The sequence below is a fragment of the Desmodus rotundus genome, chromosome 7, assembly GCF_022682495.2.
Source record: "Desmodus rotundus isolate HL8 chromosome 7, HLdesRot8A.1, whole genome shotgun sequence".
Classification (NCBI taxonomy): domain Eukaryota; kingdom Metazoa; phylum Chordata; class Mammalia; order Chiroptera; family Phyllostomidae; genus Desmodus; species Desmodus rotundus.
The window spans coordinates 49,839,245-49,865,396 of record NC_071393.1 but is presented as its reverse complement, the minus strand read 5'-3'; the positions used below and the strand labels follow the sequence as shown (position 1 = coordinate 49,865,396).

At 39.4% G+C, this 26,152-nt stretch overlaps 1 protein-coding gene across 1 annotated transcript in view; it reads left to right on the top strand.

Annotated features, from left to right (window-relative positions):
- Window positions 1-14,367, top strand: part of TTC6 (tetratricopeptide repeat domain 6) — a 191,266-nt gene extending 176,899 nt beyond the window's left edge. Inside the window, exons 30-33 of the mRNA XM_053927694.1 lie at window positions 784-936; window positions 1,793-1,963; window positions 12,935-13,160; window positions 13,624-14,367. Of these exons, the coding sequence (XP_053783669.1) occupies window positions 784-936; window positions 1,793-1,963; window positions 12,935-13,160; window positions 13,624-13,754 (681 nt within the window). The 3' untranslated portion in view covers window positions 13,755-14,367. The remainder of the gene's footprint in view (window positions 1-783; window positions 937-1,792; window positions 1,964-12,934; window positions 13,161-13,623) is intronic.
- Window positions 14,368-26,152: the final 11,785 nt, after the last annotated feature.

Here is a 26,152-nt window from a genome sequence, read left to right as displayed (position 1 = left end):
GGAGTCAGGATACAGTCTGAAAAGTCAGTGCACACCTTTTGCCCTGAGGTGGTAGCTCAGCTGTTGGCAGCCCTTAGCTAGCTATCAGCTTTCCATAGATATGCAAAGTATCTTGATCTTTTCATCTGCTTCTCCCTTGCCCCAGCCACGGTTTGTGGGGAATATTCTCTGACCCCACTCTCTACCCTACTTCAGTATCATTCTATTCACAATGTCCCTCTCTGGACCTTTTCTCTTGTTTTCCAGTTGTCACTAAGGTTCGTGTAAATAGATGCTTGGTAGATTCCATGAATCTATATAATGCTCCTAAAATTCCAGATGCTGGTAAAATTCATGAAAGTAGGGTTTACATCAGTAGTTTCTGCATTTACTTATTCAACATATATTTATTACATTAGGTACACTGTGCATAACTGAAGATTCAAAGCCGGACAAATAAATGTAGCTGCTGCCTGTGTGAGCAGAGCTCCATGCAGATTTCGTGGTCATTGTCCAAGGCGTCGGTGATTCCCACGGTGGCTGTGCTTTTATGTGGTCTAAGATGGTGTGAGATGACTCTGACAATTAGATTTATTTTAATTAATTAAAATTTCAGTGTAAATACTCAGAGGTAATTAGTCCATTGAATGCACTCACAGTATACTCTACTTCCTGTTTAAATATCTTAGATTTAGCACTGTATAAATACACCCTTTCTAAAGGTTTTATTTGATTAAGTTAGAATCAAACATTTGTCATGTTACGGATAATTTCCTATTTCATGTTCATGGAAAATTATTTCAGACCCAGGAAAAATTCCAGAAAGCGTGGAACCACTTTACCATCGCCATAGAAGTCGATCCGAAGAGCTACCTGGCCTATGAGGGGAGAGCTGTGGTCTGCCTTCAGATGGGCAATTATTTTGCTGCATTGCAGGATATTAATACTGCCATAAAGGTATCGATCCACTTAGATTCTATTATCATTAATATAAATCAATACTATCGATGAATAGGGTCAGGTAAAAAATAATTGTTACTTTTTAAAAATGACTTGTACAGAAAATTACACTTGTATTTTTTATTTGTTGTTGTTGTTCCAGATTATTAAAGAGCCACTATGGCTTGTCAGTTTTATAACCTGAATGCATTTAAAATTCAAAAAGCAAATTCTTGCTAAATGTAATGTTGATTCTCTCAGTAAATACAATGTATAGTTTCACAGGGCATCCATATTATTTTGTAATAAAAAATGAATGCAAAATAATAAAATAATGTTCTGGGTTGAAGGAACTAGAGAAAGAACAATGTCAATCCGCAGGTTCTTCTGTAGTGAAATGGCAAATAAAAATTTCAGCTTTTGTTGGCAGTGACAGAAAATCTTTCTCCTTTTCCCTAGAGTTTTTGCATTGTTTCTGCAGATGTGGGTAGGTGCTGTAATCTTCCAGATAACAAAAAGGAAAGACCTGAAAGATGCTTGCTACTGCCTAGGACACATAAATATGTTAACTATTTAGTTTCTTTTCCAGCTTTAAGAGAACTAAACAGACAGCCTTTACCTGTGTCTATTCTTTGGAAAGCAACTGAGTAAACCACTGAGATCATTTGTTTTATCATAAACAAACTAACAAAGTGTTGCCATTGAACCAACTTCATACCGAGCCCTTTCTCAAAATATCTACTCTGATGGGGTTCCCAGCACTATAAAATTACTAGTTTCCCACAATACATTTCATAATGTGCATTTTTGCGGACATGAAATTGGAGATAAATACCATTCTCAGGTGCTAAATTCTCACCCCATTGCATTGCAGCTCAATACTACGGCAGAATTCTTGACAAACCGTGGTGTGATTCAGGAGTTTATGGGTCAGCGACAAAATGCAATGAAAGACTACCAAGCAGCGATTTCTTTAAACCCCACATACTCGCTGGCCTACTTTAATGCAGGAAATATCTACTTTCACCACAGGCAGTTTGCCCAGGTAATACGAGTTTTCCTTAACGTTTTCTTTTTGACACTAAATGCTTTCTTTGCTATGTATGGTTTCAAAATGTGGTCCTTATATTCCTGGTTACTCATGCATTAGGTCTTTTAAAAGATGTTCTCTTTCATAGAATGTTTATAATTATTTATTACATTTTTAATCACTATGGATTTATTCTCTGCTTGTCAACCACCAGGCATTCAACAAATGTTATTTTGAACTTCCCCGGGTATAGGCAATTGTCCTGCTACCTGCCCACTGTGGCAACTTCCAGCCTGGGGTCCTCTGCTCTCTGTCCCCACTTAGCCAAACCTCAGACTGACTTTAAGGCCCTCTTTCATGATGTGGTTACCTTGCTCATCTCTAACTCATCTTCCTACCTTTCACGCGTTTCAGTTACTTACTGGGAGTAATGAGATCTGGATGTTAGTTCTATGACAGCTTAATCCCTTTGGACCTCAATTCATAATGTATGAAATAAAACTGTTGGATTATTAGATGATTGTTTTTATTTTTTAAGTTTATTTCATTTGAACTGTAATGCATTTACATGATTCAAACTCATCTTTAATTTTTAAATATCTATATTCACTCCTCTGTTTTCCTTCAATTTATCCTATTCTTTGTCTCTGAGTCAGAAGCTTAATTCATTTATTATCACCCTGTCATTTCTATTGTGATAAATTATTAAGGTTATGCCTTATCCCCAAGTACTGCTTTTAGCAGTATCCCACATATTTTGGTCTATGAAATTTTAATTTTCGTTTTCCCCAAATTTTGCATCTGTAACTCTATTTTTCCTTTGACTCAGAAATAAATTAATAGGGCATTTAAAATGTCTACATGGAAGGGCTTTCATATTTTCTAATTTTGGTATTTATTGAATTTTAATATGGTCTAATATATGGCAACTTTTAAAAATAGTCCAGGTCCTTTTCAAAGAAGAGTTTCTACTATCAGGATATAGAGTTAAAGTATATGTATAAGATCTACCTTATTAATTATACTTTTAATTAGTGAATACCCATTCTTTTTTTTTTTCCCATTTGGGTGATCTTTTACTGAGAAAGGTTTAAATATCCTATCATTGGTTTGGTCCTATATAGTTTTCTTTGTGTTTTTTGTAATTTCTGCTTTATGAAAATGGTTGCTGCATATTTCATGTGTAGATATTCATATATACTGTATATGCGTTATATGTTGTAGTCTTCAGCATTAGAAATGCCCTTCTTTGTTTCTTTAAGGCTGTTTGCAATAAATGTTACTTTATCTCATATGAAGATCGTGACCTCTGATTCCATTTGGCTTGCCTGTGCCTGGTATTCCGTTGCCCTTCCCTTTATTTCCACCATTTAGAATCCTTTGTTTTAGATGTGTCTCTATTATAGGGTTGGATTTTATGTCAGAAGCTAATTTGAAAATATCTATCTTTTAATAGGTGGGTTAAGCCCATTTACATTTTGGTATAATCAATACATTTGGTCTTAATTCTCTCATTTTATGTCATATTTTTGTTTTCATATATTTTAAAAGTATTTTGTTCCGTGGTATGTTTAATTTTTTCCAGTTTTTCTGATATTGAGAAAGGCTTACAGGTTTGCTTTAGTGTTTACCTTTATAAAAGTACTTTTATAGCCTTTTTTTCCCTGTGCTTTTAGTTTCTTTATTATGAACAGCAATAAATTACCCTCCCTCTCATCTGTTATTCAATTTTAGTTAATGGTATTCTCTTCAAACATTTTTCTCTTTGCATTCGCGAATAAGCTTGAGCTTACTGCATCAGCCTCCTTGCTGCTGTCTGTCTCTGTCCTGCCCTTTCGATGTTGGGTCGTGATTCCCGTTCTCCCAGAGGACTTGATAGTTGCATCCTGTTTGAGAACTCTCATTTCAGAGTTGTATCTTAGTTCTCCAGGTGAGTATATTCAGTTCTCGTCAATAGGCTTTTTTGCCAGTTTCCTTTCCAACCCATCATTTCTTGGTGGTCTGAAATTAGTCCTTTGGTAGAGTCCTGAGAAAGGGCTCATTAAAAACAATATTCCTTGAATGTTTTCGTGTTCATCATTGTTTTTCGGTGGCCTTTATATCTTAAAGAGGCACGTCTGGGTTTAAAAGCCTTGGCCCACTTTTCCTTTCCTTGAGTGTTGTGTTGTTTCGCTGTTTTCTGGTGTTGGGTGTCAATGACAAGAAGCCGGATGCAAATCTGATTTTTGTTATTTGTGACTTTTCTTAAGATAACCAAAGAGTTTTTTCTAAGGTCTGTCTTAGAATTGACTGTTGGGGTCCACAGTGTCTGTTTTCAATATGTAGATTTCAGGAAAGTTTTATTGAATTCAGTGCGGAAATGTTTTTCTGTTTCATTGTTTTTTCTTCACTGGGAATTCTCTCTCTCTCCATCTCTTTCTATATATATCATATCATATATCATATGTATATCCTTCGACTTCTATATATCAAGTATTTTTTCTTTTTTTCATTTCGCTTCATTTTCTCATTTCTTAATCTCTTAATTTCTTTTTCGTTTTTGGTAGCTTCTTCACATCTTTCTTTACCATGGTTTTTGAGATATTTATTGTCCCCTTGTAGACCTTGTAATTCAAGTTTCTTTTAATGTTTTACCTAGTCCAATCCAATGTCCATGTCACACTTTCCTGGCCGCCTCTTTCCTGAGATCCTTCTTTCATTAAATGCAATTGCTTCTGTAATAATTTTTCTAGTTTATTTGAAGTGTTATATTTTTTCCTTTCATTTTTAAATATATTTTATTGATTATGCCATTACAGTTGTCCCATTTTCCCCCCTTTATCCCCCTCCACCCTGCACACCCACTCCCACCCTCATTCCCCCCCTTTAGTTCACGTCCATGGGTCATACTTATAAGTTCTTTGGCTTCTACATTTCCTATACTATTCTTACCCTTCCCCGGTCTATTTTCTGCCTACCATTTATGCTACTTATTCTCTGCACCTTTCCCCACTCTTGCCCCCTCCCACTCCTCCGCTGATAACCCTCCATGTGATCTCCATTTCTGTGATTCTGTTCCTGTTCTAGTTGCTTGCTTAGTTGTTTGTTTGTTTTTTTTTTAAGGTTCGGTTGTTAATAGCTGTGAGTTTTTGTTGTCATTTTAATGTTTATATCTTTGATCTTCTTTTTCTTAGATAAGTCCCTTTAACATTTCAGAGAATAAGGGCTTAGTGATGATGAACTGCTTTAACTTGACCTTATCTGGGAAGCACTTTATCTGCCCTTCCATTCTAAATGGTAGCTTTGCTGGATAGAGCAATCTTGGATGTAGGTCCTTGCCTTTCATGACTTGGAATACTTCTTTCCAGGCCCTTCTTGCCTGTGAGGTCTCTTTTGAGAAATCAGCTGATTGTCTTATGGGAACTCCTTTGTAGGTAACTGTCTCCTTTTCTCTTGCTGCTTTTAGGATTCTCTCCTTCTCTTTAATCTTGGGTAATGTAATTATGATGTACCTTGGTGTGTTCCTCCTTGGGTCCAACTTCTTTGGGACTCTCTGAGCTTCCTGGACTTCCTGGAAGTCTATTTCCTTCACCAGATTGGGGAAGTTCTCCTTCATTATTTTTTCAAATAAGTTTTCAACTTCTTGCTCTTCCTCTTCTTCTGGTAACCCTATGATTCCAATGTTGGAACGTTTAAAGGTGTCCTGGAGGTTCCTAAGCCTCTCCTCATTTTTTAAAATTCTTGTTTCTTCATTCTGTTCTGGTTAAATGTTTCTTTTTTCCTTCTGGTCCACACCATTGATTTGAGTCCCAGTTTCCTTCTCATCACTGTTGGTTCCCTGTACATTTTCCTTTATTTCACTTAGCATAGCCTTCATTTTTTCATCTAATTTGTGACCACATTCAAACAATTCTGTGAGCTTCCTGATTACCAGTGTTTTGAACTTTGTATCTGATAGGTTGGCTATTTCTTCATAGCTTAGTTGTATTTTCTCTGGAGCTTTGATCTGTTTTTTAATTTGGGCCTTTTTTTGTGTGTGTGTCAGCACACTTTTTATGTAGTAAGGGGCGGAACCTTAGGTGTTCACCAGGGCGGGGCAGCCCACATGCTGTGCTATGGTGCTGTATGTGGGAAAGGGGTCTGAGAGAGAACAAAGTCATTTGCCCCACTCTCTGCCAGTTTTCAATCACTTCCCCCCCTACCCACAATCAAATCGGGCCCTTCTAGTGCTGATTCCCAGGTGGGTGGGTTTGTGTACATTCTAGGACCCTGTGGGTCTCTCCAACGAACTCTCCTGTGAGGCTGAGAGTTTCTCCCAACACCTCAACCCCCCACAAGTGCTTTCAATCAGTGGTTTGAGGCTTTATTTCCCGGAGCTGGAACCCTGGGTTGCGTGGTCTGTCTTGCTCCCCAGTTGTTCCTCCTGGTTTATTTGCACAAGAATGTGGGACCACCCAGCCTGCAATCCGCCACCTTGCCGGGTCCACCAGCTGCCTCTTTGCCTTGAGTCCTCACCGCCCAGCTGCCCTTCTCCGCCCCTCCTACAGGTCAGGATGAATGTTTCTTCTTTAACTCCTTGGTTGTCAGACTTCCATACAGTTTGATTTTCTGTCAGTTCTGGTTGTTTTTTGTTTTTAAATTTGTTGTTGTCCTCCCTTTGGTTGTGCGAGGATGCACAGTGTGTGTACCTATGCCTCCATCTTGGCCAGAAGTCTGAAATGTTACAATTTTTTTTATCTAGATTGTAGAAATGTTTTTTCTGATGAGTTTTTATTTTTCTAAAAATTACGTTATTTTTCATCCTTGTTTTTACCAGAAAGACAGGTGAATTACTTTTCTGTTATTCATATTTGAATGTAATAAATTATTTTCCAATTCTGATAGCAGAGATTCGTGTGGGAAATAAGGGAATGGGCCCTGATAACTTTCCTCGTGGGCACCTTCTGATGCTGTAGTAAAGGACTTTACAGTTTGTCCTTTGAAGCCTACCCTAATTTGGAAGGAGCTATCACAAGCTCTGTGTTTCTCTGAGTTTTTCACAGCCCTTGCCTCCTAAAATAATGTACTGATTTTTTCCCCACTGGTTTGAGAAAGAGAGAGAGAGAGAGAGGGAGAAGAAACATAGATGTGAAACATCCATTGGTTACCTTCTCATATGCATCCCCACCGGGGGATCAAACCCACAGCCTAGGTATGTGCCCTGACTGAGAATTGAACACGTGATCTTTTGATCTATGGGATGATGCCCCAACCTGAGCCACACTGGTCAGAAAAAATGATGTACCCAGTGAAAAAAGTTGTTTTTATATCTTATATTTTTTGAGACCTGTCACCTCTGTGTTTTCCTTCACCACCCAATGCTGTCACCATACTCCTTAATACAGTGATGTTTGGGGATTCTTTATGTGTTAAGAGGCTATGTTTCTTGCTTATATTTTGCTGGAAAAATTCAGAAAATATTTCCTGTTTCCACTTAGCTCTTCATTCTTTCACTCCTCACATATTTATGATGTACCTACTATGTGCTTGGCATTTATTTATAAACACCCTGAGAATACAGAGCTGAAGAAGGTAAGGAAGGATTCTTTTATGATGTAGGTTACATTTATTGGTAGTGATACATGCCTACTACCGTTTCGTATAAGCATTATTGCATCCGTGTTAGCCTATCTGTGGGACTATATAAGATTATCTGGGTAGATAGTATAGGTGGAGAGAGGGTGTTTGAGAGTGAGCCCTGGGTAGCACCAATGTTTAGAAGTGAAGCAGAGAGGAGATGCCAGAAGGTAGACTGAGAAGGGAGCACCCAGCCAGGATGACAAGAAAAGCAGGAGAGCATATCACTCTTGAGAATAAGGGCTTCAAGAAGGGAAACATGTCCTGTGTCAAATGCCACTGAGATGTCAAGGAAGCGGAGGATAGAAGAGGTCATTGAGGACCTTGGCAAGAACGCTGTTGGAACAGGAGTGGAGCAGCGGCTTAAGTGGACAGGGTTGTGGAGAAAATGTGAGGGGAAAAATTCGGGAGGATTCAACTGGTTTAAAAAATTCTTCTTTGGAGAAGGAGAGTGGAATGGGGATGATAGCTAGAGGGGGTGAAGTGTTTTTTTTGTTCTTGTTTTTGTTTTTAAGCTGAGGGCTAATTCATGGTGCTATGTTAATGAGATCTGGTAGAAAAGGAGAAATTGTTGATGCAGGAGAGAGTGGCAGGGATAATTAGGGTCAAAATCTTGGAGAATTTGATGGAGTTAGAGTTTGGAAGTTGCAGGGGTGGCCTTTGCTTGGAGTAGGACACGCTATGCATTATGGTGTGAGGGAAGGCCGAGGGTCAGGGAAGAGATATATACAGTTTGGCAGATATTGATAGTAGGCGTTCCTATTGTTTACATTTTCTCTATGGAATACGAGTATCAGTTATCATCGAGGGTGGACAGTTAACAGGTGGAGGAACAGGGTGTCTAGAATGTCTGCGGAGAAAAGAGATCATGTGACATGCTTATTTTAGAGAGTGGTAGGGTGAACCTGCTGGGGAACTACAGCAGAAAACATTAAGCTCCTTTTTTTGTCTTTCAGTGCACAATTCTCTATTTTTTTCTTTAAAAAAATTTAAAGTTACAGGTGGCGATCAATATTTTATATTAGCTTTAAGTGTACAGCATGGAAATTAGACATTTATATAATATGCAGCGATTTCCCCCCCCCCCCGGCATCATACATGGTTATCAGACAATATTAAGTTCTCATTGGAGGTTCGTGGTTATGAATTTAAAATGAGGTCTTGACTCTATACTGCTTTGTATGCAATTGTTTCTATACAAATTCAATACTGTTTATTCAATACAACTGTGTTACTCCGCAGTTGTGTCTGTGTGTTGATCTCTTAACTCCTCACTCCAAACAGGTTGAAAACTCTTTAGGGCCAGAAATCATACTCCCTCTTCTCCCTAGATTTCCTTACTCAGAAAGCCTGTCTTTACCCATGTTTAGATTGCAGGTCAGTTTCCACCTTTCATCTGAACTGCTAACCCATATTGACCACCAGTTGCTAAAACTGGATGTTTTACAAGTGCATTAGGGCCCCAAACAGAATTTCTAAATCCTCACCCCCAGTGCAGTGCTGCTTCGCATAAACCGTCTCTCAACTCAGCAAGGCATCTTCCATAAAGTCATCTGAGTGAAAACATCGACATCAACCATAAATTTCTTTTCTTCTCCTCATTCATCTAGTCCTGTCCATTTTGCTTCTTCTTTTTTTCTTGAACATGTCCCTTCCATCCTGTGTCCTCTGCCATTGTCTTTGTTTAGCTCTTATTCTTTCCCAAGTTAGATCGTGACCCTGAACAGCTTGCCGATCCCTGGGATGAGCCTGGTTGACCTCAGTGGTGAGGCTAGATGCTGGGACACGGAATTATCAGAGGTATAATCCTGTAAGACATGAGACTGTCGTAGCTCAGACCTCAGTGGGCAACTGAGATGATAATGTTTCCCCAGGCTGACAAGCCAGGGTCCATTGCTTTAAACTTCATCAAACTCAGACCCCCATCTGCCTGGGTCCTAGCAATGTTCCCCGACATCGTAGAGTCAATGATGTTGTCCAGGGCAGCTTTCTGTTTCCATAAATGGAGATCCACATGAACAGGAGACCCTCACGTTTTCAATGTATTTTTCTTTAATAACTCTGGGCATCATCTATGAAACTATTCTGTTAAATCTAAAGTGTAGTGTTTTGTTTTGTTTTTTTTAAGTATGTTTCTATGTCATTTGCCATTAGCTAGGGAAATGTTTTATCGAAAATGTATTTTGTCCTCTGTCCTGGTATATTGGGTGCTTCGTTTTCACAGTGCAAACTCCTTCTAGAGACAAACAGACTTTGAGAATAGTTATTCAGCTGTATTAATATACTCTAGGCCTCTTTGTGGAGAAAATTCTTTATCTTCTGCTCCCCTCACTTTCGTTTTTGACTATACTAGGATGAAGACTTATGGTCAGGAGAAAGGGTCAGAGCAAATCTCTTAGGAGTTAAAACACATGTGTTGTGGTTTCTTTATCATGAATTAGTGACTTAATGATTTAGACCACACGTGGATGAGCTACATGTATGCATTGTGACTACAGGTGACTTTAAAAAATAATTGGATCTGCCTTCTAATTAATTACAAATACGAGGGCATTGGACCAGTTGTTAAAAAATCAACGCCATCCATTGTGACTGTTGTCTTTGGCCTTTAATTGTTTCATAGTTAATACTTCTGTACTTCAAAAAACCTTATTATATTTATAGGCTTTCATTTTCTAAGTAACATATTTGGGAAGTTTCAATAGAAAGTTAAATTGTTCAAAGGTAAGCACCCTATTGTGTCTTAGTGAGTTCTGTTATTTTTAGCTGAGATAGGCATTTACTCTTCCCTGATGGAGTCATGCTTTTGTGATGTATTATTGTGCATCCTTTGTTGATCATTTATTAGTGAATTAAAATGAAGCCTACATTGCTTGTTGAAGGAAGTCTTGACCCTGCTTAGAGTCATTCGCTTGCCTCATTTCCGGTGATGGTGTGTCCAGCCTTCTGTTCAGGAGTAAATTCTCCTTCAGCTTGTCACAAAAGGATGTCAGTTCTGTTGCCTTCTTAACAGATCCTTCAACCACACTCCAACTGCAGCGTAGAATAGCTGCCATTCTGGGATGAGGTCAGTCACGGAATCGCTATCTTATTGTCTCTCAAAAACCTTAGGGAGCTAAGTCCACAAAATATTGCCTGAGGACCATGATGTTTCTTCATTTGTAGACACTGGGAAAAATGATGTATCAATAATAGTGGAGTCCTTACTAGATTCTGCATATCATTCTCAGTACTTTACTGGTAGCTCACTTAATCCTCCTGGCAGCACTGGATGTAGAGTTCTGTTTGTTAACTCCATTTTATAGATGAGAGAATTGAGGCAAAGAGCGCTTTAGTTACTCAGCCAAAGACACAGAGGTAATAAGTGGTAGAGCCAGGATTTGAACCTGGAAATCTGGCTCCATGGTTGGGCTTCTGGCCACCATACTATCAATGTTTCGATGATAGAAGTGCACTGCGGAAAAATCCCTGAGAAACAGAGACAAATAATTCAGTGAAGGACACTGATAAAAAATGATCAAAGAGGTAGGAGAAAAACCAGGGAGACATCCTGTTTCAAAGACAGACCGAGTTTTAAGAAGGGAGGTGAGTCAAGGGTATTCATGCCACAGAAATATCACAGAAGGAAATAACTAGAAAATGTCCATTGGGCTTGAGGATGTCTTCAACCTTAAGAAGAGCAGAACTCACCGCCTAGGGCAAAGAGGCAGGTAGAGGCCGGATTGTGGTGTACTGGGGAAAAATCAGGTGGTAAGGTACTGGAGAGAGCAAGCTCTATTGTGGAAAATGCCTTTTTCCTTTAGGGAAGTTTTAGAGTTGGAGAAGAGATTCCTACCTTGAGTGGTAGGGTGTCTAATCAGAATCTCAAGCCATTTGTGGTAAGTGACCAGTTTGTTAAAAATTTCTGATTTATTGTTAATTGAGACGCCAGCACTGGTCTATGGGCCACACCTTGAAGGGCCCCTTCCACCTTCATGGTGAGCTGTGAATATCTACATTCTTTTGATCTTTCTGACAAGCTGACTTTTACCTTCGCTCATCCTTCCTTATAGCTTGTCATAGTATAACTGAGTTTTTATCTCTTTTTTGGTATGGTTTAGAACCTTCTTTTCAAAATTTATTTATCTCTGCTTTTCTATGAAACATTAATTTTCTAACATATTTTATCTTTTTTACCTTTTTCTAGGGCTGGGCTATGGGATTTGTGGGGTGGGGGTAGGGTAATGAAGCATTTTACTTTTTTAAAAAAATATTTTATTCTTTATGCTGTTAAAGTTGTGCCATTTTTTCCCTGCTTTGTCTTCCTCCATCCAGCCTGCCCCCCATTCCCACAGTCAATCCCTCTGCCATTGCCCATGTCCATGGGTCATGCATGTATGTTTTTTGACTAATCCCTTTACTTTATTTCAACCAGCCCCACCTCCCCCACTCCCCTCTTCCAGCTGTCAGTCTGTTCCATGTTTCTATGCCTCTGATTCTATTTTGGTCACTTGTTTGTGTTGTTAGATTCCACTTAAAAGAGAGATCATATGGTATTTGTCTTTCATTGACTCACTTATTTCACTTAGCATAATAGTCTCCAGTTCCATCCATGCTGTCACAAAAGGTAAGAATTCCTACTTTTTTTTTTACTGCTGCATAGTATTCCATTGTGTAAATGTACCACAGCTTCTGATCCACTCATCTACTGATGGGCACTTAGGCTGTTTCCAGCACTTAGCTATTGTAAACTGTGCTGCTATGAACATAGGAGTGCAGCTACTCTTTTCAATTGGTGTTTCAGGATTATTAGGATATATTCCAAGAAGTGGAATTGCTAAGTCAAAAGGCAGTTCCATTTTTAGTTTTTTGAGGAAATTCCATACTGTTTTTCACAGTGGCTGCACCAGTCTGCGTTCCCACCAACAGTGCACTAGGGCACTTTAACAGAGAGGACTATTTATTTTATTATTTTTTTAATTATTAAATGGATTGGGGTGACAGTGGTTAATGAATCTCTGGAGGTTTCAGGTGTACAGTTCTATAATATATCATCTTCATATTGCATGGTGTGCCATCAATCTCCTTTCATTTTTTATTACTGACATAGTCTAGAGTTGCCTACACGTGGTGATAACAAAAAGCAGACCAACTACTGGCCAGTTTTATTACTGTTTTTTTGCGTTCTCTGCAGACAGTGCACCTTCTTATTATCTGTATCTGGGATAAAATACTTCCACAATACCTTGGATACTGAGGTTTCTCTTCAGATCATGTAAACCTTTCACCTTTTCACAATACCCTGCCAATGCCATTGGCCTTAATTTCATATTACAAGTAAAAGTAATTCAAATTGCTGTATTGCTGCCAATTAAAATATATTCAAATTATCACTATCTTCACATTTCATAGGCCAGTGACTATTTCTCAAAGGCTTTAACGTCTGATCCAGAAGATGAATGTGCTACCATGAATCGAGCTATTGCAAACACAATGTTAAAGAAGTATGAAGAAGCAAAAGAAGATTTTGCAAATGTAGTTGAAAGCTGTCCCTTTTGGGCTGCTGTGTATTTTAACAGAGCACAGTTCCACTGTTGTTTAAAGCAATATGAATTAGCTGAGGAAGACCTAAGTAAAGGTACTTTTTTTTTTACAATGGTTTGGGAAAGATTACAGTGGCTGATGTATTTATCTTTAAATAACATATTTGTTTAAATAACAAAGAGTAAACCCATCAGGTCTATTTGTCTAGATAAGTGTATGTTAGAATGAATGTTTTTATATCTCATATTTTAATGTAATCAATATGGTTTCCTATATGTAATAATTTACAGCATTGGTAAACTAAGATGCAGAAAATTATTAGGGAAACCATACAGAAGCATTGCCAGCCTTTCAAAGAAAGACATTGTACTGTTTCCCCAATTTAATTTTCTTAGAAAGATTCAATATTTTAAATTTAACTAAATAATTAGATGCATACAAAGAAAAAGTTTTGCAAACAAGTAATGTTAACGTTGTTATAAAACTTTTATTTTTTTAAAAATGAGACTTTTTGAGGGTTAGCATAAAACATATTTTGATTTTTTTTTCTTTTACAGCTCTCTCTTTGAAGCCTAATGATGCTCTGATATATAATCTTAGAGCAGAAGTTCGTGGTAAAATAGGTGTGATTGAGGAAGCTATGGCTGACTATAACCAAGCCCTTGATCTTCAAGAATTTGCCCAGTGATATGGTTACATAGACTGTGGTTTCTGTAGCAGTTTACACAGCCGTTAAACCAGAAATTGAAGTGTATTCATTGTTTGAAAGAAAGGTTGCACTATCTTCATTATTGTGTTCATTATGTTTAGTCTTCTAGTACAACCCTTTAATACATTTTAACAACATTTATGTGACGTATTAATTTTAAACCATTTAGATCATTTTATGCATATTTGAAACAACTCAATAATCGAATTTCTTCATAGGGTGCAGAATGTAAATGAGAATGTTTCTTAAGGTATATTAACACTTCAAGTATTTTCTTTAAAGTGAAATAATTCCTTTTGAAGTAATACTGCATGATTGTAGAAACATCAGCCTTTTTGCCAGTATCTACTCATAATGTATTCAACAGTATCCAGCTTAAAAAAAAATAAATGCAGAGCTGATAACTATAAAAAATTGAAGTTACCCATATTTCCTTTCTCCTTTTTTAAACAGTGTCTATTCAGCCTGTATTTTTCCTGCCACTCATATTCTTCCAACAGATAAACACGTTCATTTTTTTCATGCTGGCTCCCTTCCAGGATAGCACCTATAAAGATTCTGAACATCTGCTTCCTTTAGATTGCTTCCTTTGCCTCTGTAATGTAAATTTATAAACATATATTTAAAAAATCTGTGTATACTTCTAATTAATGCTTCATAGAACTTGACAAGTGAACATAAAGTAAAACAGCTAAAAATTCTTTATAGAATATCTCTTTTATTATTAGTGCTATTTTGGTTGTTGTTTTCTTTTAAAATTATATTTTATTGACTATGCTATTGGACAGTTTGCCCTCCTCCACCCAGCACCACCCACTCCCTCAAGCAGTCCCCACACCATTGTTCATGTCCATGGGTCATGTGTATAAGTTCTTTAGCATCTCCATTTCCTATACTGTACTTTATACCCCCATGGCTATTCTGTAACTACCTATTTGTACTTCTTAATCCCCTCGCTTCCACCCCCATTCCCTCACACTCTCCTCCCATCTGGCACCCATCCAAATGCTCTCTGTATCCATGATTCTGTCTCTGTTCTTGTTTGCTTAGTTTGTTTTTAGATTTAATTTTTGATAGATTTGTATTTTTGCCATTTTATTCTTCATAGTTTCCTCATCTTTTTCTTAAATAAGTTCCTTTAACATTTCACATAATAATGTTTGGTGATGACAAATTCCTTCAGTTTTTTCATGCCTGGGAAGCTTTTTATCTGCCCTTCAATTCTAAATGATAGTTTTGCTGGGTAGCGAAATCTTGGCTCTAAGTCCCTGCTTTTCATGACTTTGAGTATTTCTTGCCAAACTCTTCTAGCCTGCAAAGTTTCTTTTGAAAAATCAGCTGACAGTCTTATGGGATCTCCCCTGTAGGTAACTAACTTCTTTTCTTTTGCTGCTTTAAATATTCTCTCTTTATCTTTAACCTTTGGCATTTTAATTATGATATGTCTTGGAGTGGGCCTCTTTGGATCCATTGTGTTTGGGACTCTCAGTGCTTCCTGGACTTGCATGTCGATTTCCTTCACCAAATTAGAGATGTTTTCTTTCATTATTTTTTCAAATAAATTTCCAATTTCTTGCTCTTTTTCTTCTTCTTCTGGGACACCTATGATGTGAATGTTGGATGTCTTGAAGTATACACTAGCTGAAATAAAGAACAATTTACAGTGATTCAAGAGTAGAGTGGATGAAACAGAAAATCAAATCAATGATATGGAACATAAGGAAGCAAAAAACAACCAATCAGAACAACAAGAAGAAAAAATAATCCAAAAAAATGAGGACCACATAAGCAGCCTCTGGGACAACTTCATTTCTGACTGGATCTTTTTAATGCTATTGAGATCCTCCCTAAGTTCCTTGAACATCCTTATAACCAGTGATTGGAACTTTGCATCTGATCAATTGCTTATCTCCATTTCACTTAGCTCTTTTTCTGGAGTTATGATCTGTTCTTTCATTTGGACCATGTTTCTTTGTCTCCTCATTTTGACAGCCTCCCTGTGTTTGTTTCTATGTATTAGGTAGAGCTGCTGTGACTCCGTGTCTTGGTAGCGTGGCCTCATGTAGTAAGTGTCTTATAGGATCCAGTGGCACAATCTCCCCTATCACCTAAGCTGGTTGCTCAAGGTGTACCCTTTGTGTGGGCTGAGTACATCCTTCTCTTGTATTTGAGCCTTGGTTGCTATTGGCAGATCAATGAGAGGGATTTACCCAGGCAAGTCAGCTTCAACAATTGGCTGTGACCCCTTAACCACCAACCTTTGCCCTCAGTGGAGGATCAGCAATGGGGGGGCAGATTGGTGATGCTCCCCTGTGGTCTGTAGCTGTCCCCTGGGTGTGCTGGCCCTGGGGTTTCCTCAGGTGGTGCAGGCCAAGGTCAGTCCTCATCCGTGTTTTACCTGAGGCTACTCTGCCTGAGCTATAAAGCAGTCTGAGATGGCTGCCACTTGTGCTGGGCTTGGAGATTCTCAAGAGAAGCCAAGCTGTGAATCTAGGCTGGTTGCTGCTAGTGCTGGGCCTGGGGCTCACTGAGACCAGCTGTTGCTTGTTTGACAGGATTTAGGAAGTTGTTCAGCATGAACCAAGACCAGCCATTCATATAGGGAAGCAGCTTGGGTGGTCCCATAAATTGGGTGGGGCAGAGTGTCTGGAGAGCTCCAAGACAGAACAAAGACTGCTAGCCAGGTTGATGGAGTCTCAGATATGGCACCAACTTGCTGGCTCTGTGGGCAGAAGGTTTAGAAAAGGAACAATGGACTTTGCTTACTTTGATGACAGACACTTCAGTTTCTCCCTTTATGCCACTGGTGCCTTTCAAGCTACTAACTTGGTGGTGGAGCTCAGATGGAGTGAGTATGAGTAGGTGAGTCTGTGTGTGGGTTCTTTAAGAGGAACTGCTTGGGACTCCAACACCAACTCAATCCCTGCTGGTGTTTGTAGCCAGCAGTTGTGGGGACTTATCTTCCTTGTACTGGAACCCTGGGATGGGGGCCTGGTGTGGGGCTGAGCTCCTTGCTCCCAAGATATTCCTCCTTAATTTATATATACCACATGTGAGTGAGGAACCAGCCCATTCCGTGTCTGCACCCCTCCTACCAGTCTGAATGGATTTGGTTTCTTTAATTCCATAGTTGTTAGACTTCTATTCAACTTGATTTCTGATGGTTTGGAGTGACAGTTATTCCATATTTTAGTTGTAATTTTGATGTGGTTGTGCGAAGATGTGAACCATGTCTGCCCACGCTGCCATCTTGACTGGAAGTCCTATAGAATATCTGTTGAGTGGACCAGAGAACCCCTTTCCTTTATCTCACTGGTAATAACAAGGTCTTCTAACTTTTAAATCATTCAGACTTGCTTCACTCAATTTATTTTCTGTCTTAAGTTTCATTCCCCCAGTACCTATCCAGATCCCCAGAGACCCATTTTCACCAAGATTAGGCATTATAAGAAAAAAGAAAAACCTCTGTCTACTTAGCTCCCTTTGATTTTAGTTTGACATGCCAGATTTTCACAAGGGAAAGTGGATTTTCATTTGTAAGGCACTGTTGTGAGGCTTCACACTGTTGAGTAAATTTTCTTGGCATGATATGTGGGTCCACGTGAGAATAAGGTGAGTTACTTCAGATGGTGAATCTGACACACATTTAATAAGCCTCTTAGATTATTCACTCTCAGTCACCTCCAGACTCTTTAGTCCCAACCCCAGCCGCAGATGAGATTCCGACCAACCTCTCGCACCCACAGACAGCCCCTCACCTCATGCACAGCCACACCTCTCTCACCTGTTGCCCTGGGCATCACTTGGTGCTGAGGCATGGGGCGCTGTGGAATTCTCCCAGTGCCCAGCCACATGCACTGTGGATGTGCAGCAGGACTAAGTCCCTGTCAAGCGAACTTGATGGTGGGAGAAAGGAACTAGTAGATAGACTCTTTTCCCCTGCATCTCTGGTGGAGGGTCCTGAGACAGCTCCCTGGAGAATAGTGCTGGGAGAGTACGCAATCAGTTTGCGCTTACTGGTGGCCAGTTTCAAAACCTGCCTTCTGTTAGTGCTTCCTTCTTTCCTGCCTTGTTCCCTTTTGTTACCCCTCCTGGTTTCCTGGGTCTGCATTTTTGATAAAGTCACAGCACACATGCATGTTTGTGCCTGTGGCTCTGCTCTCTCTGAAATGAAACTCGAATTCTGCCTGCCTGCCCAACAAAAACCAAATTCATGACTCAGGTGCTCATGAGAAGGAAAGGGTTTCTCTGAGTGCCAATGACTTGGGGAGATTCATGTCCTCAAAAATCCATCTTAACATCTCAGTGCAGGCAGAGGTTTTCACAGGGAGGGAGAGGGAAAGCAGAACAAAGAGATTCTGGGGAGAGGCTCTGGACATGAAAGCAGTGTCCTTGCTGGTCCCGATACGGTCAGTGCCAGCCAAGTCCCAGCAGTTGGAGGATCTGCATCAACTGAAGTCATGGTCAAGGCTGTTTCCTGTACAAGCTGGAACAGGAACGGCTGATGCCTGCAATATGCTTTTAAAGAAACCGTCAATTTTTATTAGTTTGCAAGTACATTTTATTCTAATTCTATTTCACGGCAAGTCAGAGCAGTATAAAGTTTTTATGCCATGTTTCATCTGGGACAACCCTAACCCCCAGCTGCCAACCATAAAACCTCCTCTGTACACACCTTCTGCTAGTTCTTCCCTCCGCCACCTCAGTCCCTGCTTCCTCACTCTGAGGAAGAGTCACAGAGGCTGGATCCTGAGCAGCATGAAGGCCCATGGGTGTTGAACAGTAAGGTCTTCCATGCAGACTGGTGTCATGATGAAGGGACAGAAGTGGAAAAGTAAATAAGTATGTTTAGAGAGTGGCAGAGTTTTCATGGGGAAATGGGTGGAAAACATGGTCATGGAGTCAGTCAGACACCCAGGATCAGGAGTTACAACTTGAGGAGTTAAGACCTAACTATGTGAGAGAGAGGAGGTCAGCGTGGGGCAGGGAGAGCAACACAGAGGGATGTTTCTATCCCCTTCATCTCCTTCATCTCCCTCCATCCCCACACTAATGAACTGGAGATATTTTAGCATCGGCAAAAAACAACTGGACAGAAGGGAATTGATCAAAGCTTCATCAGTGCCACCAGGAAGAGGTTTGCTGTGTCCTGTATGTGCCGGGGTCTGGCTCAGACCGGGTCAGGCTTCTCTGACAGAGAAGATCGCTTGGGTAAAGGGAAAGCCAGCAGGATGAAGGCACCTGGGCTGGGGGTGGAGACCGGGAAGTGACTTCCAGATAGACATTGGAGCAGAATCTGGCTCTGAGGACCCCAAGGAAGAAGAAAGATGTCTGGATTTTGTCTTTTTCTCATTAGCTTTGTGAGTACTGACCCTTTCAGCAGATGAACTGAGCCTTTGAACTTTCCACTACTGTGGGACTTAGCGTCTGGGTTTAGTGTTCTTACAGTGTATGTATGTGCAAGCCCACACATACAGCTGTTACTAAGGATGATTTCTGGTAGGTAAAATTTGAGGGAGAAAAGGATAAGGAGGTTTTTACTTTTTTGCATCAAGATGGAAGAAGCACTGGTAGGATTATAAATGGCTTTTACTTCCCATTTTATGCATTTCTGTAATTTATAGGGTTTTTGTTAGTTATATTAATTGTATTTTTGCTAGTTATATTAATTGTATTTTTTTTCCTTCACTAGAATATAAGCGCTGTGAGAAGTTTGTCTTTTTTGCTTAGTATTGCTTCCTCAATACTTCCTTGGTATTATACTGTTATACTAAGGGAGTATAACAGTATAGGGAGTATTTAACAATACCTGGAAAGTAACAGGTGCTTAAGGTACATGTATTTGTTAAATACAAATCAAACTACAAATGCAATTACTCAGTAATATTGTGCAGCTATCGTGCTGAATTGTCTGCTTTTCATATGTTCCTTTCTAATTCTTGCATGTCTTCTAATATAATACAGAGAATGAAAAGTTAAGCGTTGTATCTCCCAAATATCTTCACAGCCAGAATCCCCAATGTGAGTTAGTTTCTGCCAATTTGATGCAGTTCTGAGACTGACAAGAGGCAGCCTCATGCAAGGCCACCTTCTGTTGCTGTTCTAACAGTAGGCTCTGGGTGGCTCCAGAGTGTAGCTGCCGGATTTAGCAAATAAAAATACGGAACACCCAGTTAAATTTGAATTTCAGATAAAGGAGGAGTAATTCAGGACCCCAGTTAGACACATGGCTCCCAGTTAAATTTGAATTTCAGAACAACATTTTTTTTCCAGTATAAGTCTGTCATGTTGCCTAGGACATACTTACACTAAAAATTATTTGTTCTTGATCTGAAATTCAAATTTAAATTGGTGTCCTGTGTTTTACGTAGCAACCCAACTCTGGAACCAAGCACGATGGCCCCCACGTCCTGAGCCTGGAAGGACTGTACGTTTTCCCAGAACCAGCCAGCCGCTGGCCCATTGCTTGTCCTCCTGCTTCTCCTTTATGGAAGAACAGCCTCTCACCTAGTTTGGCCTGTTCTGCATTGTTCTTCTGATGCCCCAGCTGAGTAGCTGCTTGCTTCTCTAGACCTTCCAATGATGATGTGTATAAGACCTCTGTGTTTATACTGTGTGTAAAATATCCTTCTGCTTAAAATGATAAGAATGGCTTCTGTTATCTACAATGAAGTCTGACTGATACTGTTTTGCATATTCAAAAAACTAATTTAAGGCTTTTCTCATGAATAGATTTAAGAGTAATAGCATCTTTTCTACAATGAGGTATTCATATAGTTTTGTAGTGAGCAATAGATAAACTTGAACATAATAACTATAATCATGTTTTTTAGCACTTATTTGAAGCAAAGTATAGTGTTCCACGCCTCACATACATTGTCGCTACTTTCTAAACACTCTTGTATGGTAGTGGGTGTCATTATATGAGGAAACCAAGGCCCAGAAGGTCAAGTTTATGATCAGGGTCACACAGCTAGGAAATGGCGGAGCTCAGGGTTCACCTCTTTTCTAGTTTGAAAGCCTCTGCTTCTCTTCCTCCTTTTTCACCTCGAGAGAAATAAAACAAGTTTTTTATCACAGTAATATTGAAGCTCTCTGCCTACTGACTATTAGTGTAGAAAAGGATTTCCAGTCTTTTAACACTTTGTTTTGTACTGACTTGTATACGTGTATATCTGTGTCTATTTCTAAGTATCTACATACCTACCTATCCTAACATTAGAAAATATACTATAATAAGATTATCTCAAGATTTTATTTTGAAATACAGTCAATGGGCAGTATCTTACATTTTATCATTAATAGTAAAAGTCAATTAAGAATTGGCAAGAAGATCAGCATGTATACAATAAGAAAGGGAAGAAAGAGGAAATTATCATTTATTCAAAACTTACCATGCACGAGAAACTCAGCTATGGATTAAGGACATGTTAATTTTGCCAATATCAGTGAAGCAGGTCTTGTTATTCCCACTTAATAGAAGAATCACGTGCTATAGAAAGGTTAAATCATCAGTTTGCACACTCCTACTCTAATGATGTTTCCTAAATGTTGCTTTACTTTTATTTACTCAATGTATTCTTTAAATTGCCTTGCTAGTATTAATTGAATTTATTTAAAAGGAAGGAATTTATAAAAATAAATGTATAACTGTCAAAAAGTGTGTCCTCATTCTACCTGAATGTCTTTTTATACCAGTTATTTACACTATATTTTGGAAAACATCGTATTCTTTAGTGTTATGGTTTGATGGGTGCAGCCGGAAGAGAGTTAGGGTGAGGGAGGGAAAAACATATAATGCCTGTTGAGATGGGTGATGCAAAGAAAATGAACAAAAAGCAGAAGTTAATTGGCACCTGGACTGGTAGATCGGAACCAGAAGCAATAATCTTGTGCTTTGAGAGTCTCAGTCCACATTTTTAGCATGTTGTAACAAGATCTTACTCCTAGAGGTTCTCCAATAGCATAAAAAATGCTTTGTTAGTCAATATCTTATAACCACTGATTTCCAAAAACAACAAGCACTTTATGACCATTCATTAGGAGATCCCAATATTCAGCATCTCTTATCCTCACCCATCTTTGCTGGCTTACTTTATCCTCGGGAATAGATTCCTCCCCCAACCCAGGAGGGTGGCTTAGTTCTTTTTGCTCTACACTTCCAAAGCACTACTGCCTACTCTTTTGGAATAGCCTTCATGTCTATATACCCCTGTTCCATGGCCTTCTTCCCCACTGGACTAGAAACTCTAGGTGGGCCAGAATTAGGTCTATTTTGTTCACCACTGTATCACAAATGCTTACCATAATTCATGGCACATAGCAGGTGCTTCATAAATATTTGATAAATTTACTTAAATAAAATGCAGGTCCGGATACTCATAATGCAGGACAATATGACCCAACATACTACAGCTATATGTTTTACTATTCATTTCTACAATGAAGTGAGCATCCCGTGAGAACCTATGTAAACCCTCATCAAAATAAAAAAGCTTCTGCATGGCTAAAGAAAACAGCATTAAAATGAAAAGAGAACCAACTGTATGGGAAAACATATTTGCCAATGATACTTCATACAAGGGTCTGATCTCCAAAATATATAAAGAACTCACAACTGCACTCCAGAAAGACAAACAACCCAATTAAAAAATGGGCAAAGTACTTGAACAGATACTTTTCCAAGGAAGATATACAGAGGGCCCAGAGACATATGGAAAGATGCTCAGCATCACTAGCCATCAGAGAGATGCAAATTAAAACCAGAGATACCACCTCACACTGGTCAGAATGGCCATCATAAACAAATCAACAAACAAGTGTTGGAGAGGATGCGGAGAAAAGGAAACCCTAGTACATTGTTGGTGGGAATGCAGACTGGTGCAGCCACTGTGGAAAACACTATGGAATTTCCTTAGAAAATTAAAAATGGAACTGCCTTTTGACCCAGAAGTTCCACAGCTGGGATTATACCCTAAGAGCTCTGAAACACCAATTCAAAAGAACCTATGCACCCCAATGTTCATAGCAGCACAATTTACCATAGCCAAGTGCTGGGAGCAAACTAAGTGCCCATCAGTAAATGAATGGGTCAAAAAACTATGATACATTTAGACAGTGGAATTGTACACAGCAGAGAGAAAGAAGGAGTTTATACCCTTTGCAACAGCATGGATGGAACTGGAGAGCATTATGCTAAGTGAAATAAACCAGGTGGTGAGGGACAAATACCATATGATCTCACCTTTAGCTGGAACATAATCAACAAAAGAAAAAAGCAAACAAAATATAACCAGAGACATTGAAGTTAAGAACAATCTAACAATAGCCAGAGGGGAGGGGGAAGGGATAGTGGGGAGAAGGGTTTTCAGGAACTACAGTAAAGGACACATGGACAAAATCAAGGGGGAGGGTGGAAGCAGGGGAGGGGTGTGGGTTTGGATAGGGTGGGGGGGAAGGGGTGGGGAGAAAATGCAGACAACTGCAATTGAAAAACAAAGTAATTTAAAAAAATAAAAATAAATGTAAAAAAAGGTCAAAGCAATGACAATATGCATCCTAAATTTTGTACATATACAAAATTTTATCCTCACTTCACATGTCCTTCAAGTGGAGAGTTCCTTAGCATCCGCAAGTAGCTTTCACAATGCCTAACTCTCTTTCCTTCTCTCTCTCTCTGTCTTTCTCTCACTTCTAAGAACCACAAGATAAGATGAATAACCTTAGAAAATGAAACTAGGAAAAAGCAAAATGTAACGAATAAGACCAGTCTGACGTGAAAACATCAGGTAGGTAGCTGAAACATAGCTCGGTCAAGGTGGAGAGGACGAAATGTCTGAGATCGTGATACATCAACATCACAAGCTAATCACTGTCATTTTTATTACTGGATGATGCTATGACATAATTAAACTGTAACCCGATCAAGTATGGGAAATAAACCATAACAAAATTTTAATTTACTACCCTATGTTACAGAGTGCACTAATCAAGGGGACATGGTGTGCACTGAACCTAGAATGGGTCGGGAGGAGGGAATAGTCAGAGTGCAAACATTTATATGCAGGATCCTGGCTCTGTCTGCGGAGCTGGAGCTCCAAAGAGTAGACAGGAACAACCTGCTCCTTTGACCTCTCGTTAGTTGGTAAATTCCCATAAAGTAAATGGAGCATACCATTATCATAGCCCTAAGCAACTAAATCATTAGGCAATTCAACTACTTCTTGTCTTCCTGATTTCATTTTAGCCAAGAAATCTTGGGAACATGTGTTGGGGGGCTTTAACGCAGCCCCCCGCCCGCCCCCGTCCACCACGGGTGAGGAATAAGTCTACCAAGACATGATCTGCTTGGGGAGGAGAGGTGGCCAATCCTCTCAAAGGAGAAGGGCCTTGAGCCTTTCCCTCCATGGGCTTTTATTAGGTTCATTCGCATAGGAATGCAGATAAAGCTCATCAATCATTGTCAGCCAGTAAGGGCTAAACAATACAGGATTTACAGAGAACCTTGAGGGCTTATTCTGAGTTACAGCCAATTAGTTAGAGGGCCATAAAACTTTAGGCGCCAGACTCATCTCAGGTCTGGACCCTTATTCTTTAAGCTGAGGGTACAAATTAAGTAGGTTTCACAGGAATGTACTATTTTTCTTAGGCCTGATTCCCCAGGGAATCCGCCCCTCCCAGCACAGGACTGCACCGCCCTCTGTTATGTTTCAGGTTTAAGTCAGGCAAGGGAAGTAAAGCAGCCAAGAGATTAGGAGACTTCTTGTGGAAAGAATGAGGACTCAGGCTATTTCAAAGCCGAGGGGCGAGGGTCCATCACCCCCTTTTTCCACAGCCCCCTGAGTCCTTCCCTGCGAGCTTATCCCTGGTGACCAGAGCCTGTCTTAGGTTGATCCTCCCTTGAGGATTCTTACCCATCATTGGCTAACTGGCCAAGCTCAGGGCCAAGCAGGGTGAAGTGGGCAGAGGTGGCACACCTGCCAGGGAGATAAGCTTTGTCTCCTTCATGGCTTATGGTCCCAACTCTGACTCAGCCTTAACCATGGAGGGTTACAGCCTCTGAAACCAGGCCAGGCGGTTCCCAACAAACATGTAGAACAATATTTATAGTATAATTGTATTTTACTGTAAAATTGTACATATACAAAATATACCTATTATATTTCATAAAAAGTCAAATAATTTTTATACATCAGCCTTTAACAGTGAGTACCAGTGGAGAATATATTGCTGGGGTAGGGTTTTTTGCTAGACGGTGTGAAGAAGGTTTAAGAGAACCTCAGGTGTTTTTTTTTCCCTTTTGGCACTTTTGCATTCTCTGATTTATTTATTTTTTAATCCTTGAGTGTGTCTTGGTTTTTTACTAGGAAAAATATAAAAATATCTCCCCTTGGGCTCTGGGTTAAATAGTTTATTTGAGGCAACATTTAAGATTATAAAAGATGCTTTGCCTTCCTCTCTGGGTGCCCACAGTGGGCTCTGAACTTGAGCCGGTGGGCAGTGGCCCTGTACAGGTCAAACTGGTTCAGGTAGGTCTCACCCACAAAACAGCTCAGGTCCTTGCACCCAGACCATCTCTTCGGAAAGCTTAGCCTTTAGAAATTTTATTTTTTAATTATTTTTAGAGAGAGAGGAAGGAAGGCAATGAGAGGGAGAGAAACGTTGCTGTGAGAAGGAAACATCAATGGGTTGCCTCTCTCATGCCCTCAACTGCAGACTGGCCCACAACCCAGGCATGGGCCCTGACCAGGAATCCAGCCGGCGACCTTTTGCTTTGTGGGACGACACTCAGCCAACTGAGCCATGTGGTCAGGGCTGGAAAACTTAGCCTTAAAAAAATCTTTAAAAAACACGTATGGTAATAATCTTAGTTAAATTTCCAAGGAAAATATAAAATTTGCGGTTTAAGCCTGTGAGTCAATTGAGGTCTTTTATCTTCCCAGCACTACATTTTAACTTCTTTTCAAAAGGAGAAGATACCAGTTTGCATGTGCTCACACGGTGATTTTGCTTTACTTTAAAACTCTGCTTCTTCGAAAGTGTAAAGGTCTCCAAAGCTTCTGATGAAATGAAAAAAGTACTCACTGAAAACTTTTGTTAACATTTCTATGAACTTCATGACACAAATTTTAATAGAAATAAGAATCTTAACAGACAAGTGGTTTATGCTGATGATATGTATACCTTTATAACCACCACTTCAAAGAAATAAATCATTAAGTGGAAAAACCATCATTTACATTCCAAATATAAAAATGCTCCTTAATTTTACTTCAATTGGTTAATAAATTATAAAATTCCATTTATTGTTATAGTGTGTATAAATTTTACTACTGGACACTTTAAGGTACAATTTTTACTTTCTGTGGTTCTAAGAC